This window comes from Gossypium hirsutum, chromosome D13 (genome assembly GCF_007990345.1).
Source record: "Gossypium hirsutum isolate 1008001.06 chromosome D13, Gossypium_hirsutum_v2.1, whole genome shotgun sequence".
Lineage (NCBI taxonomy): Eukaryota > Viridiplantae > Streptophyta > Magnoliopsida > Malvales > Malvaceae > Gossypium > Gossypium hirsutum.
In genome coordinates, this window is record NC_053449.1 from 39178623 (window position 1) to 39191883 (window position 13261).

A 13261-nucleotide genomic window follows, 5' to 3' on the forward strand; every position below is an offset into this window, starting at 1 on the left:
TTTACTATGTTTTGAGGCTCTTTGGGAGTTCCAATAATATTTAAATCTTCAACATAAATAGCAATTATCACAAAATCTAATCCAGACATTTTTATAAAAACACGTGGACAAATTGGATCATTTTTATAACTTTCTTTCAACAAATATTCACTAAGATGATTGTACCACATGTGAAGCGATTATTAATACGGGTGAATACCTAAGAGATAAGGTTCACAGATTAATTGGATGGAAATCTATACTTTTACTAGTTGGTTAAGATTGGCCTAAGCTGACCTAATTCAATGGGTGTTACAACAGTTTGCAAATGTTTTCAAGGTTTAATGTAAGACAAATGCATCATCTTAAAGCATATTGTTTGTTGATAATGGTTTTAATATTTTCATAATACAAAGATATTAATGAATGAATGTTTTGCCTGTTGATCGGGTCAGGTTTGCATCGTCTCAATCAGTACTTGATGTGTATTGATTCTCCAAGATTTGCCAAAAAAATTCGGTTACAAAAAAATTATGTCCGTTTTCGGCTCACATGAATTATTCTAAAAAAATAATTAATAAAATCTATATGGAGATGATAGTCCACATTCTAATTACATGTCCCAAAAATATTAAAAAAATATAATTACAACCACTTTAATTTCTAGGAATCACAACTTTGGAAAAAAATATTTTATCATATAAATAGTAAAAATAACATAATACATTCATTCGCATACATAACCCAAAACATGCTAATAATTATAAGAATGTCACATCTTAAAAATTAACCAAACATGAAGAACAAAGAAAATTTCAATATCGGCTCATACTATAAACAAAGCACATTTTGACTCTAATAAAATTGTTGGAAAAAATCCAGTTTCAAAACGATTTTCTATCATAACGGAAATTTAAAATTTTAAAAATCAAGCTGATTTGTGATATTTATAACAATAAAATTTTCCTAAAAAGTGCATATGCTTTGTGCGTGACAGACCCTAGACATTCTCAACTTTCAGCCGAACAAACTTCTCTACTATTCTCGTGCTACAAATTGCTTTGAGTGTGGATTCGAAAAATTACAAATCAAACATAGAACCAAAAATAATTTTCTTAATTTCAGTAGAAAAGTAAATATCTCTCTATAGAAACCGATAGAATTGTTATTCCCAGAAAATAGGATTTATACTTAGAAAATAAATTCTCACTATTTTTGAGTAGAATAACAATATTTCAAAGTTGTGTGTCATCTATTTATAGGGAGATATAGAATAATCTTGGTTGAATTAGTAGAATACAAATAATACTTATGTGATAAAAAAACTAGTCTCCTAGTTCAACTAGGAGAGAGGGGCGGCTAACCCTAGCTAAATAAACTAGGGTTGCCACCCCTCATATGTGATTCCTAGAAACAAGAGGATAACAAAAATAAATTTAGTTTTGGCACAACTAGATTCGAACACGGGACCTCTGGGTAAGCTAAGGCTTTACTATTGAACAAAATCAAATTACTTGACATAATTTAACAATTTAAACTTAAGAAAATTGGGGTGTTACAAAGAGATAGAAGAATTCTGGTTGAATTAGTAGTTTACAAATAATACTTATTTAGGCTCCGTTTGTTTGGTGGAAAATGTTTTCCAAAAAATATTTTCCGGATTTTCCAGCATTTGGTTGGTGGAAAATGAATTCTAAAGGAAAACATTTTACAAACACGGGTAAAATCACTTCCTTGGTTCTGGAAAACGTCTTACCGATTTGAAATCAGTAAGACATTTTCCATTCCATTCTCTACACTCTCATCGTCTTAGCTTCAAAAATTTCTTCTCAAACTTTCTTTAGAAAGGTATATTTTCTATTTCCACTTTCATTTCTACTCATTTTTTAGACGCATAATCCTCTGTGGCTTGTAATTTTTTAGACTGTTGTGAAGGAGGAAAAGGAGACACCGCTTCTGAAAATTTTTGGAATGGAGGAGTTGGAAAGATTTTGAATTTTCTCTATATTTTAATAATGAAATATCTTTCCAATTCCTCCCATTCCACTGATTTCCAGCACTTCCTCTCCATTTTCTTACCTTTCTTCAATCTTTTTTGTTTCATCATTTCCTGCAGTTTGTAAGTGAAATCGGTAAACCTTACCTAATTTTCTTACTCTTCTGTTTTATTTTCATATAGATTTGTTGTTAACTGTCTTCCATGGATCTTCTGAGATTTGCTTCTTGCTGTATAGTTCTAGATCCTTGGTTTTATTTTTTAGTTAAAAATTAGGTAAAAGGGAACTTAATCTTGAAATTGTAAGTGGAAAATTCTGGATCTGTCGTTGAGTTGGTGGAGATCAAATTAAGTCGGGATATATTGATTTAATTGAAAGGTAGGTGGATTTTATATCTTTTTTACCCTGTTTTTGAAAAAGTTAAAAATGGTGGAGCGGTGAAAATGAGATGGATAAGGTAGATCTATGTTGTTTGAGTAGGGATAGCTTTTTATAATCTAATGAGATGGATAAGGTAGATCTATGTTGTTTGTTTAGAACATAAAGTTTTTGTGATGGAAAAAGTGGTGTAACTTGAAGCATAATAGTTTTAGTTAGCTCACCCTATAACATTCAATAAAAGCAGGAGTTTTGTTCTATTTGTTGCTAACCATCCAGCTCTAGTTTATGGTTTTTAGTTCTATGTTGAACATTTTAGCTTTCAAATCTTCTGTTTGTATATTCTAGATGTTTATGTTATGATCTTTTTATCTTGATTACTGTAATTTAAAAATCCTTTTGGAATGTGTGTTTATTTTGCAGAAAGCAATTTGCAAGGAGCCTCAAGAGTCAAAGGTTCCCCTATCTCTTCCTTTAAGTGATAAATTTTGATTTTCTTGATCAGTCATGCCATTTATACATTTCTGTGAAATTTTTCTGTTTATTGTCAAGGATCAATTTCATAACAATGTCATGCAAAAATCATAAAATATATTTATAAGGTTTACAATTAAAATAATTCTTTATAAAAGAATCAAGACTGAAACTCCGTTGTGATGTTAGGCAATAACTAGGCTGTCGAGTTGGGTCTTTTTAGGCAAACAATCTATACCTAATTCTAGTTCTATGTTGAACATAGTTAAATGTTGTTTGAGTGGAAAATTCTGGATTTGTCTTTGAGTTGGTGGAGATCAAATTAAGTCAGGATCTATGTTGTTTAAGTTGGTGGATCAATATTTTATGTTTCTAATATTCTGTCATTGTAGCTAGTTTGGTGGCCTCGGCCCTGGAACTACACTCCTCATTTTACCCATTCTAGTGTCTTCATTCATGTCTATGTATATTTTAGTGGTACATTGCCAAATGATTTTAATTAATTACGTGAATGGTTTAGTGTTTTGTGCACCAACCAGACCAATAATTAGATGATATTTGTGAGTTTGGGGGATTTAAGGAAAGTGCTGCTGCTGATTTATAGATCAAATAATGCTGTGATAATGTTTTAGGTTATAAATCTGGAAATTATGACTGGATGGTGCCATAACTTTAATGATTCTTGGATATATATATAATATATATTACAACGAGCAATTACTTTGGTTAAATTTTTCGTCTTGTGGTGTTTGTAAAATCATATTAAAATATCTAACTTGGTTGGTGTAGCATGGATTACCATGTGCATTCATATCAGTAATTAGTTAATTTTTAAAGTTTTAAAAAACTCAAAAAATATATTAAAAAAGTATAGAAAGACATTTTGAAATATTTTTAATTTTTAATAATTAATTAATTGTTGATGTGATCACGTCAGTAAAGTTAAAAAATATTAACTTTTTTTTATCTATTTGGAAATAATTTGACAAACAATAAAGATAAAATTTGTTGAGAGGTTAATATATATATTAAGTTGAAGTGTCAAAAAAAGTTATTACCCAATCACTTTTAATACACATACCAGAAGCAATATCTGTGACATGAACTCACTTTCTGAATTCCATTGTGTTTTATTCAAGCTTCTTTTAATCATTTTGTGGAAGATTAATTCATTTTAAATACAAAAATTTTATTGTATTATTTTTTAAATTAATTTTATTTTTTATTTTAAGTCATGATTTAGCCATGAGCTATATTCATTTTTTGTAGCTTTTAATATTATATCTTTTGCTTTTAATAGCTTGCATCTTTTTTGTAGTGATTTTCATATGCTGCTACGGCGTTTGTTTAATTGGATGTTAAATTTTGAACTTTTAAAGAAGCTATGACTTCTTTTTTTGCTTTGATTTACTTGTAAAAGTTAAAATTTGATGTAGATTAGCTTTTAGGCCTTTGTAAAAGCTTACAATTCAATTTATGAGACAGCTTAACTCTAACCCTTTAACAAAAGGAGAAAAAAATAACTTTATTCATATTTATGAAAAGCTTGCATATTTTTGTTGGTGATTTTCATATTTGTGTGTCGTTATTTTCTGTAGATGGATCGTAATCAAGATCAAAATGCAATTGTTGGAGTCGTGGCTTCAGTTTTAGCTTTTGGGGCTATTTGGATTAAAAAATTAAAAACTAGGTAGGAAATTGCTTCTCACCCTCGTGTGAATCGAGATTATAAAAGAGAAAATTATATTAATAGTATTTTATATAGTGGTGACCAGCATTGTATTGATGTGATAAGGATGAGACCGATCGCCTTTTTTAATTTGTGTGTTATTCTTAGTAGGAATAATTTGTTACAATCATCTAAATCTGTTAATATTAGGGAGCAAGTAGTTATATTTTTACATATAATTGGTCATAATGTAAGGTTTCGAGTGATTGGATCTAGATATTATGGATCAACTAAGACAGTTCACTGTTACTTTGGGGTTGTATTGAGAGCTATTTTGAAATTGTATAAACTAGTTATTAGATTACCCGAAGAGTCAACTCCTAGTGAAATTAGAAACAATCCAAGGTTTTATCCTTATTTTAAAGATTGTATTGGAGCATTAGATGGAACTCATATTCGTACATCCGTTCCACTTAGCATTCAAGGAAGATTTCGTAGCCGTAAAGGGGGGACGACACAAAATGTATTGGCTGCCATTACATTTGATTTGAAATTTTCCTATGTTCTAGCTGGTTGAGAAGGTAGTGCACATGATTCTCGTATTTTAAGTGATGCACTTTCACGCCCAAGAGGATTAAGAAATCCGGAAGGTAATAATTATCATTAAATACCAAATAGTTCTAGTAAGCTCATAATTTATTAGTATTAATTATGTTTTGTAAAACTGTAGGTAAATATTATCTTGCTGATACTGGATATGGCATCTGAAATGGATATATTACCCCATATCGTGGTGTCCGATATCATTTAAAAGAGTTTAGTGCTCAAGAGTCTAAAAATGTAAAGTAACTCTTTAATCTTCGTCATTCATCATTACGAATCACTATTGAACGTGTTTTTGGGATTTTGAAGAAACAGTTTCGTGTATTAGATGTTGAACCATTTTGGAATTTTTCGACTCAAGTAGATATAGTTTTGGCTTGTTGTATCATTAATTATCATATAATGGGAGTTGATCCTAGTGATTTACTTAATCAAGGATTATACGAGGAGCCTGAGTTTGATTTGATAACACCAACTCTTACGGAGCGAGAATAAAGAGAAGAAGTAAGAGAATGGTCTACTAAGAGAGACGAAATTGCACAAACTATGTGGACTGATTATATGGCTAGAAATATTAGGTAGGTTTAGGGCTTAGGGTAATTGTTTATATGTTATGCATGTTTTAGTATTAATTTTTTTTTTGTTAATGTTGGTTGGATAATGATATTGAAATTTTAGTTTGTTGGATTTTGAAATTATTATGTCTTGAATTTGTTAGATATTTATTATGTTTTAAGCTTGTTAGATTTTGAATTTATTATGTTTTAAGCTTGTTGGATATTGAAATGATTGACAATGAAAATTATTAATGTAGAATGGGTAAGGGCAACAAAGAAGGGGCCTCCAAGCAATTTAGGTGGACAAAGCCGATGGAACATGTTTTTCTTGAAATTCTAGCAGGGGAGGCCCAGAAAGGAAATAAGCCTTCTAATACTTTCAGAGCAGTTTCTATTAATCGAGTTGCCGAAGCTATTTCTGAAAGATTCCAAGTCCAATGCGATGCAAAGCATGTGGAAAATCATTTGAGGACTGTAAAAAACCAGTGGCAGATTATATGCAAAATTCGAGGTGAAAGTGGTTTTGGATGGGATGATAACATGAAAATGATCACATGTGATAGAGCGACATATGATGCAACAGTGATGGTAATATATGTATATATATGTTAAGTGTATTTCAATTGTTTTTTACTTGTTATTCTAATTGTGTATAATATCCAACAGGCACACAAGAAGTATGAACCATTTTTGAATAAAAGCTTTGATCATTATGACGAAATGGCTTTGGTTGTTGGCAAAGATATGGCAACAGGGAGTTTTGTCAGAACATTTGTTGACATAAATTTGGATGATGGTAACCAAGATTCAGTGCCTGTAGACTGCGACAATGAAGAGGCTGAAGAGGTAAGAACAAATGTATCTTCATCTGGCACATCTAAACGTAAAAGAAGAAATGTTCAAGAAAGTGTCGTTGATGAACAAATTAAATTTGTGGGTGAACAACTTGGAAAAATTGCTAATGCTTTGGAACAATTTACTACGGATAAGACACCACAACTTTACGAACAAGTGATGTTGATGGAGGAAGAAGGATTTGATGATGAGTTCTTGTGTTATGTGTTTGATTATCTAGTAAGTCATGAATCCGATGTCAAAGCTTTTTTAGTTAAAAGTAAGAACCATAAAAAAATTTGGCTTTAAAAATTTTCTCAATGTTGAAGATATTGATACTTTTATGTGTTGTAATATTAGTTATGCACTTGGACAATGTTGTTGTTATAATGTTGTATTAGTATAAATTATGCATTTGGATAATATTATTAATTTCTAGTATTGACTGTGGTTTGAAAGCTAAATTTATAATTATTCAACCATTGTTTTTAATTTTTTTAACACAATTACAAATAATTTATTTGACTTTGGTTGTTTTCAATTTATGACGGTTAATATTGTAGGTTAATAATTGAGTATTATTATATATTTAATTTGATTTATTTATAAATAAATCATTGCAATATATGTAAAAACAATTTAAAATATACAAATTTATTATTTTGTATATAAATTTATTAATATATGTAAAAATAACTTTTCTGAAAAACATTTTTAGGAAATCTGCCAAACAACAGAAAACATTTTACACAGATTCATCCAAACATTAGAAAATATTTTCAGTAAGTCATTTTTCAGAAAAGTAAATCATTTTCCAGAAATTATTATAAATTTAGCTAGACCCTTAATAGAAAAATTAGTTCTCTAGTTCAACTAGGAGAGAGGGGAAACAAACCCTAGCTAAATAAACTAGGGTTGCCGCCCCTCATATGTGCTTCCTAGACTTTTAATCCGACACTTTATAATTTAATAAAAACTAATACATGTTTTTTTATTTCCTAAAATATTTTTTATTAAATTAATTTAAATTAGTTAATTTTCCAATTAAGTAATTTTCTCATCACAATCTCAGTTCTGTTAGAGTCACTGTAACTTTACCGTAAAAGAATTTATGAGAAAACATATTTAATTTTTATCTTCAACGGATTCACAATGACCAATTAATCTAATTACATTTTTGAATTTCAATTAATTGATTAAATAACAATTCAAAAAACTTAAATTAGTTCTACAACTTTATCATTTCCATTCATTTCTGTTCATTTGAATATTTATGCAATTCATTTATGGTTTCAATGAGCTAACGGAGGGACCGATTAGACAGATGTGATTAGGGCTCAACTGATTTATAATTAAGTTCTAGTTTTTCTCTTATTAATTATAAACTCATTTAGTCACGAAGCCATTCCATTATATTATCATGATTAAGCTCTCTCCAATTACATACCATTACGAAAGCTACTTGACCATTGCTCGTCCAATGGCCTTGTCATAAGTGTGTTACCCTCACAGGATATCCTTAATCTATTTGGGATAAATCAGTTCTCCCAATATGATCATATTTTATCTCATGGTAACCATTACATCTTTCTCCATGAAAAGTCAATTGCTATCGTACAGTAATTAAGTCATTCATCAAAAAGACAAATGACTCGTGATCACGTTTACTTTCCGTCTATCATGTAATACCAATGAGAATGTATTATTTACTCATGTCTTAAGCTATAATTTCACTATTATTAATGATGCTACATACTATAGAAGTCGTATACCAAATGCACCAACTTTCAGTTTCTTATCTATTTGAACTTAGGCTTTTACTTACATCAAAGTATATGAGTCACGCATACGTAGTCGATTATCCACTCAGGATTAAGGTATGTCATATTATTAACATCACAAGTGAATAAATCTATAAACAGATTCATGATCTATTCTACTAGGGTCATATCTTCTGGGAGTCATTCGCTTTGATGCCCAAGACAAAATATCTCCCCAATTGGACTTGATAAACAACATATTAGTCTTTCAATCAGTTTTCTTATTTTCGATTAGACTAAGGACATGTTTAGGTTCATCTACTAATACAAGTTGTCTTCTGGTATGATGATCCGACCACGTAATAGCGTTTAATATTAGTTAAACATTAAATAACCAATGAACCAACATTTGTTTTCATTTTGTTTTGTGTGCAAAAACCATTGAGGATAATATACAAAGGGCAAACCAATCTATTCGAAAAAATACAAGTGTACATAGATGAAAATACTACACTTAGGGCTCCATATCCAACAATAAGGGGCGACAACCCTATTATATTTAACTTGGGTGTGTCGCCCCCTTCTTCTAGTTAAACTAGAAGACTAGTTTTTCTATTACATAAGTATTATTTGTGTTATATTAATTCTACAAGGATTCTCCAATCTCTCCTTATAAATAAATGACATTGGTAGAGCTATTTACACAAGAGTTCATACAAGTTTTTAATGTTGTTATTCTGCGAGAAAATAGTTAAATTTTTTTTCTAAGTCTAAATTCTATTTTCTGAGAATAACAATTTCGTCGGTTTCTATTGTGAAAGGTTTACTTTTCTATTAAAAGTAATAAATTGTTTCTAATTTGTGTTTGAATCGTGATTGTTTGTACCTACACTCAAAGCAATTCATGATACAAGAATAGCGGGGGAGGCCGTTCAATTGAAAGCTGGGAATGTCTGGGATTTGTCACACACATAACACAAGTATTTTTTCAGGAAAAGTTTATTACTATAAATATCACAAATCAACTTGGTTTTCAAAATTTTAATTTTCAACTATGACAGAAAAAAATTTTTAAATAGAATTTTCTATCATCCATTGTAAATTTAAAATTTAGATTTTCCTAAGGTTGGGAATACCATAATGAAATAAAATAAACCTATAGGCTGGATTTAGGTTAATTTTAATAAAATTCAGTTTAGATTCCAGTTAAATTGAAATTGATATATAGGGGCACTAAAATCTCAAATATTTATTGTGATTTATGAAATAAATAAGAAAATTTTAAAAAAAATTCTAAAATGAAATTATATATGGAAAGAAAATTAAAGCATATTTGGAAATAATAAATAGGTGAATGCAAATATAAACATATAAATTTAATGTTTGTTTTTGCCACACTTTATTGCATTACTTTTGATAGTATAATATCTCATAAAGCTATTATAGGTCACTACCGTTATTGCAAATTTCTATGCATTAATTTCGGGTGTATAATTTCTCATATAATATTAAGAGGTAATTGTACAAAATCTTTTGAATGAAATTTCGCAGGTATCAAAGTGTTACGGGCCGTAGTTCAAAGCCCGTGACCATCGCACGAAATGTATCCAATGGAGGTCTATTGCTCAGATGGAGATCATTTGGCCCACGAGAACTGGCCCGATTCAAAGAACTATTGGAGAAGCATGTCAGATTGAAGCCTGGTTGGCCCGATAATGAAGATATGACAACTTAGGCTAATTTGGTAACTAATCTTAGAAGATTGAGAGAATCATATCTTGTAAAGATTAAATTAGATTTGATATGGCATATATTGTAAATCCCTAAAATAAAGGGATATGGTTAATCTCGTCCATTGATGTAAATGTATATTGACCGTCGGTTTTGGGGGAGCTCAACTATAAATAGAGAGCCTCCCCCTCAATTGTACTCACTCCATTCATTGTTTCATTATTCTTTGTGAATAAGAGAATTGGGAGCATTTACTCAAACACTTTGCATGCGCTCTTTTTGTTGTTCTTCTTTTGGCATAAATCGCTTCCGCTCTTCAATTTGGTGCATTAGAGGAGTTTTTAAGGAATCCCCACTTGAGTAAAGGCTGACTTAGGCGAGTTTGGACGAACGGATCGCCTAAGGCCGCACGGATCGCGAGACAAAAGGTCTATTCCCGTGACAAAAGAATAAGGTTATTTAATATGTACATGTGGCTTTCACTAGTAGTACCAATTGTCAACAGAAGAACCATGCCATAAAAGCCAATTTTCCTTCATTATTAAAAATCTAGCTATAATATATATTAGATTAATTCTGGGTCTTAATTAGTATTTAAAATTATGATTGATGATAAATAATTAAAGCGCCAATTGCCAAAATTATAACTAATCTACCTAGCCTTATTTGCTCTAAAACTGTGTGTATATACATATATATTAGTACTTGAATGTGAAATAAACTGTCATGGTACAATAAAAGATTATTACACTATTTAGAAATATATTTTTATAATTACTATCAAACTATTTATAAATATTTTAAAATAAAAATAATAAGAAAATTTCTATTTAATAAAACCATATCCACAATATATAAATTCTAAACTTATGTATGTGTTTTGATTTAGTATTAGAATTGTTCATGAGTTGGGTCGGTTCGCTCGAAAAGTGGGAAAGTTTGGGTAAAAATATAAGTTTAAAAAATGGGCTTGGACAAAAAATAAGGCCCGTTTAGAAAATGGGTGCTTTCTTGACTCGAGCCCGGCCAAACCCGAATATGAAAACAAAAAAAATTGCTGTTTTTTTATTGTTTTTTGCTGTTTTCTTAAATTATTTTCTTGCTATTTTTTGTTATTTTTTTCACTATTTTGCTACCATTTCACAATTATGCTACTACTATTTTGTTGTTATTATTTGGATATTGTATAACTCTTATTTTATTATAATTTTGTTATTGTTTTTCACATTTGCTTGTTAAGTTACATTTATCTTAGTATTATTTAAGTATATATATTTTAATTTATTTCAATTTGTTTGAAAATATTTATTTTGATGTTTTTAGTATTTTTGATATATTATATATTTTTTAAAAAATTATATAAAAATAATATAAAAAATTAATATGGGGGCTAAGCCGGGCTTGCAGAGGTGAATCCTTGCCAGCCCCCCCCTAAAATAAAAAAAATACTGTTTAGGCCCTTTAAATTTTTTTAAAATTTTAAATTAGTGAAGATAAAAGTACACTTTGGCCTTCCTAAAATTATAAAAATTCGATTTAATCCTTTAAAAATTATAAAGATATAAACTATAAGAAATTAAAATTTCATTCGGCCTCTCTAAAAAATTGTTCTGGCTTCGCCCCTGTGGGCTTAGGTTTTAGTATTTTTATCTAAGCTGAATTTGAGCAAAATTTTAGACTCATTTTTTGGACCGAACCAAACCTAATAACCGAGCCTAAATTTTTTGTTGGGCTCCAACCGACACATATACACCTCTATTTAATATCGAGGGAACGTATATATAAGTTAAATAGAAGGCTTCGAATAAAGTCAAATCTTATAATAACTGCAATAAGGTTAGATGATATTTGAAAAACCATCTAAATTTTAGTTATTTATTGCAATAATTTGATTTTTTTATTCTTTATTGTAAGTAACCTTTCCTTTTTGTAGTTGTATTGATATTTATTTTAAATTTTATTTTTGACAATAATCTCAAACCATTTTTCTTAGCTGAAATATAGGAAGATGATTCAAAATTCCTGTAGTTTAATTAAACTTTTAAATAAATATAGGAATTTCATTTTTTTTTAAGTATTACACATGCTTTTGTTTTTGTTTTTTTTTTCAAATTTGTTGGCATGTTTTTATAAGGAATTTACATTAAATTAAATTTTTAAAAAAATACATAAACAACAATTACAGATAACATATTATTATAGTGACAAATCAAAGCTTATAACTTGTGTTACATTAGAATTATTTTCTTAAGTATAACTTTAAATTGCTATAATTTACATGCAATAAAAAAGAAATTGCTAAATTAGGTTTTTTTAAGAAATATATACCCAATTAAAATGCAAAATAAGGCCTATAGGCCGTTATTTTAATTAATTTTAGGCCGGATTTAAAAGTAATTAAGGAAATAGGCCGATTTAAATGTAAAGCGCGCCTAGTTGGACGCGCTTTCCAGAAAGCACGTTCAACTGGACAGGTTTTCTAGCAACAGTAAAAAAACAATGGCTTTTTGAACGTTGCCACGCCAACGGTAAAAAATAAATAAATACTTCCAGCGGTTAATTTCATTTTACCATATAAATTCCCCTTAAATTTCATTTTTTTCATTCACATCCATCTTTCAACTCTCTCAAACCCTCTCAAGTCTCTCAACTCTCTCATTTTAAAGTTTTCGATATTTTAATTTAAAAATATATTTTTTAATTATCTCGTTTCTATTCATATAAATCAATTTATCACGAATGACTGCCTTTCTAATCCACTTCGCCAACAAGCATATTTCTGCCGCCCAATTAGCAATGGTAAACTAAAAATTTAAATTTTGTTAATTTCAATCATGTTGAATTTTTTTTTAAATTTAAATTGTTTTTATTGTGTAAATAGGCGGATGATCGTGTTCTAGAGGGTTTCATTCATAATATGGGAAAGCCCGTGATCCCTGAAATTCGTGGCTGCTTGCAAGCGACTGAATTTTTACATGCATCTCGCATGTCCAAGGGCTGCAAACACAATTTGGCACTAATCAATGTGTTGGTGGAAAGATGGAGGCCCGAAACACACACTTTCCACCTTTCATGCGGCGAGTGTACAATCACACTCGAAGACGTAGCATTACAACTCAGTCTTCTAGTGGAAGGGCCAGTTATCACGGGATTAGCGATCGTTCCGGGCAAAGTGGTGCTCTGCCAACTACTATTAGGTAAGGTCCCGGACAAGTTCGAAGGTGGTCGGATATCGCTGAACTAGTTGAAGGATAATTTCAATGAGCTCCCTAAAGACCC

General features: G+C 29.9%; 1 protein-coding gene across 9 annotated transcripts; it reads left to right on the forward strand.

Annotated features, from left to right (window-relative positions):
• The first annotated feature begins 1616 nt into the window (after positions 1–1616).
• LOC107918282 (uncharacterized) lies at positions 1617–6914 on the forward strand. Of its 9 annotated transcripts, none has more exons than XM_016847804.2 (5): positions 1617–1827; positions 2778–2810; positions 4427–4518; positions 5915–6245; positions 6324–6914. In XM_016847804.2, the coding sequence occupies exons 3-5, from the start codon at positions 4427–4429 to the stop codon at positions 6798–6800; spliced, it is 900 nt and encodes a 299-aa protein (XP_016703293.2). In that variant the 5' UTR covers positions 1617–1827; positions 2778–2810; the 3' UTR covers positions 6801–6914. The 9 variants fall into 9 exon arrangements, with proteins under 9 accessions (XP_016703293.2, XP_016703295.2, XP_016703292.2 ...); XM_016847806.2 differs by lacking the exon at positions 1617–1827 and adding an exon at positions 1868–2098; XM_041108731.1 differs by lacking the exon at positions 1617–1827 and adding an exon at positions 1898–2111.
• Positions 6915–13261: the final 6347 nt, after the last annotated feature.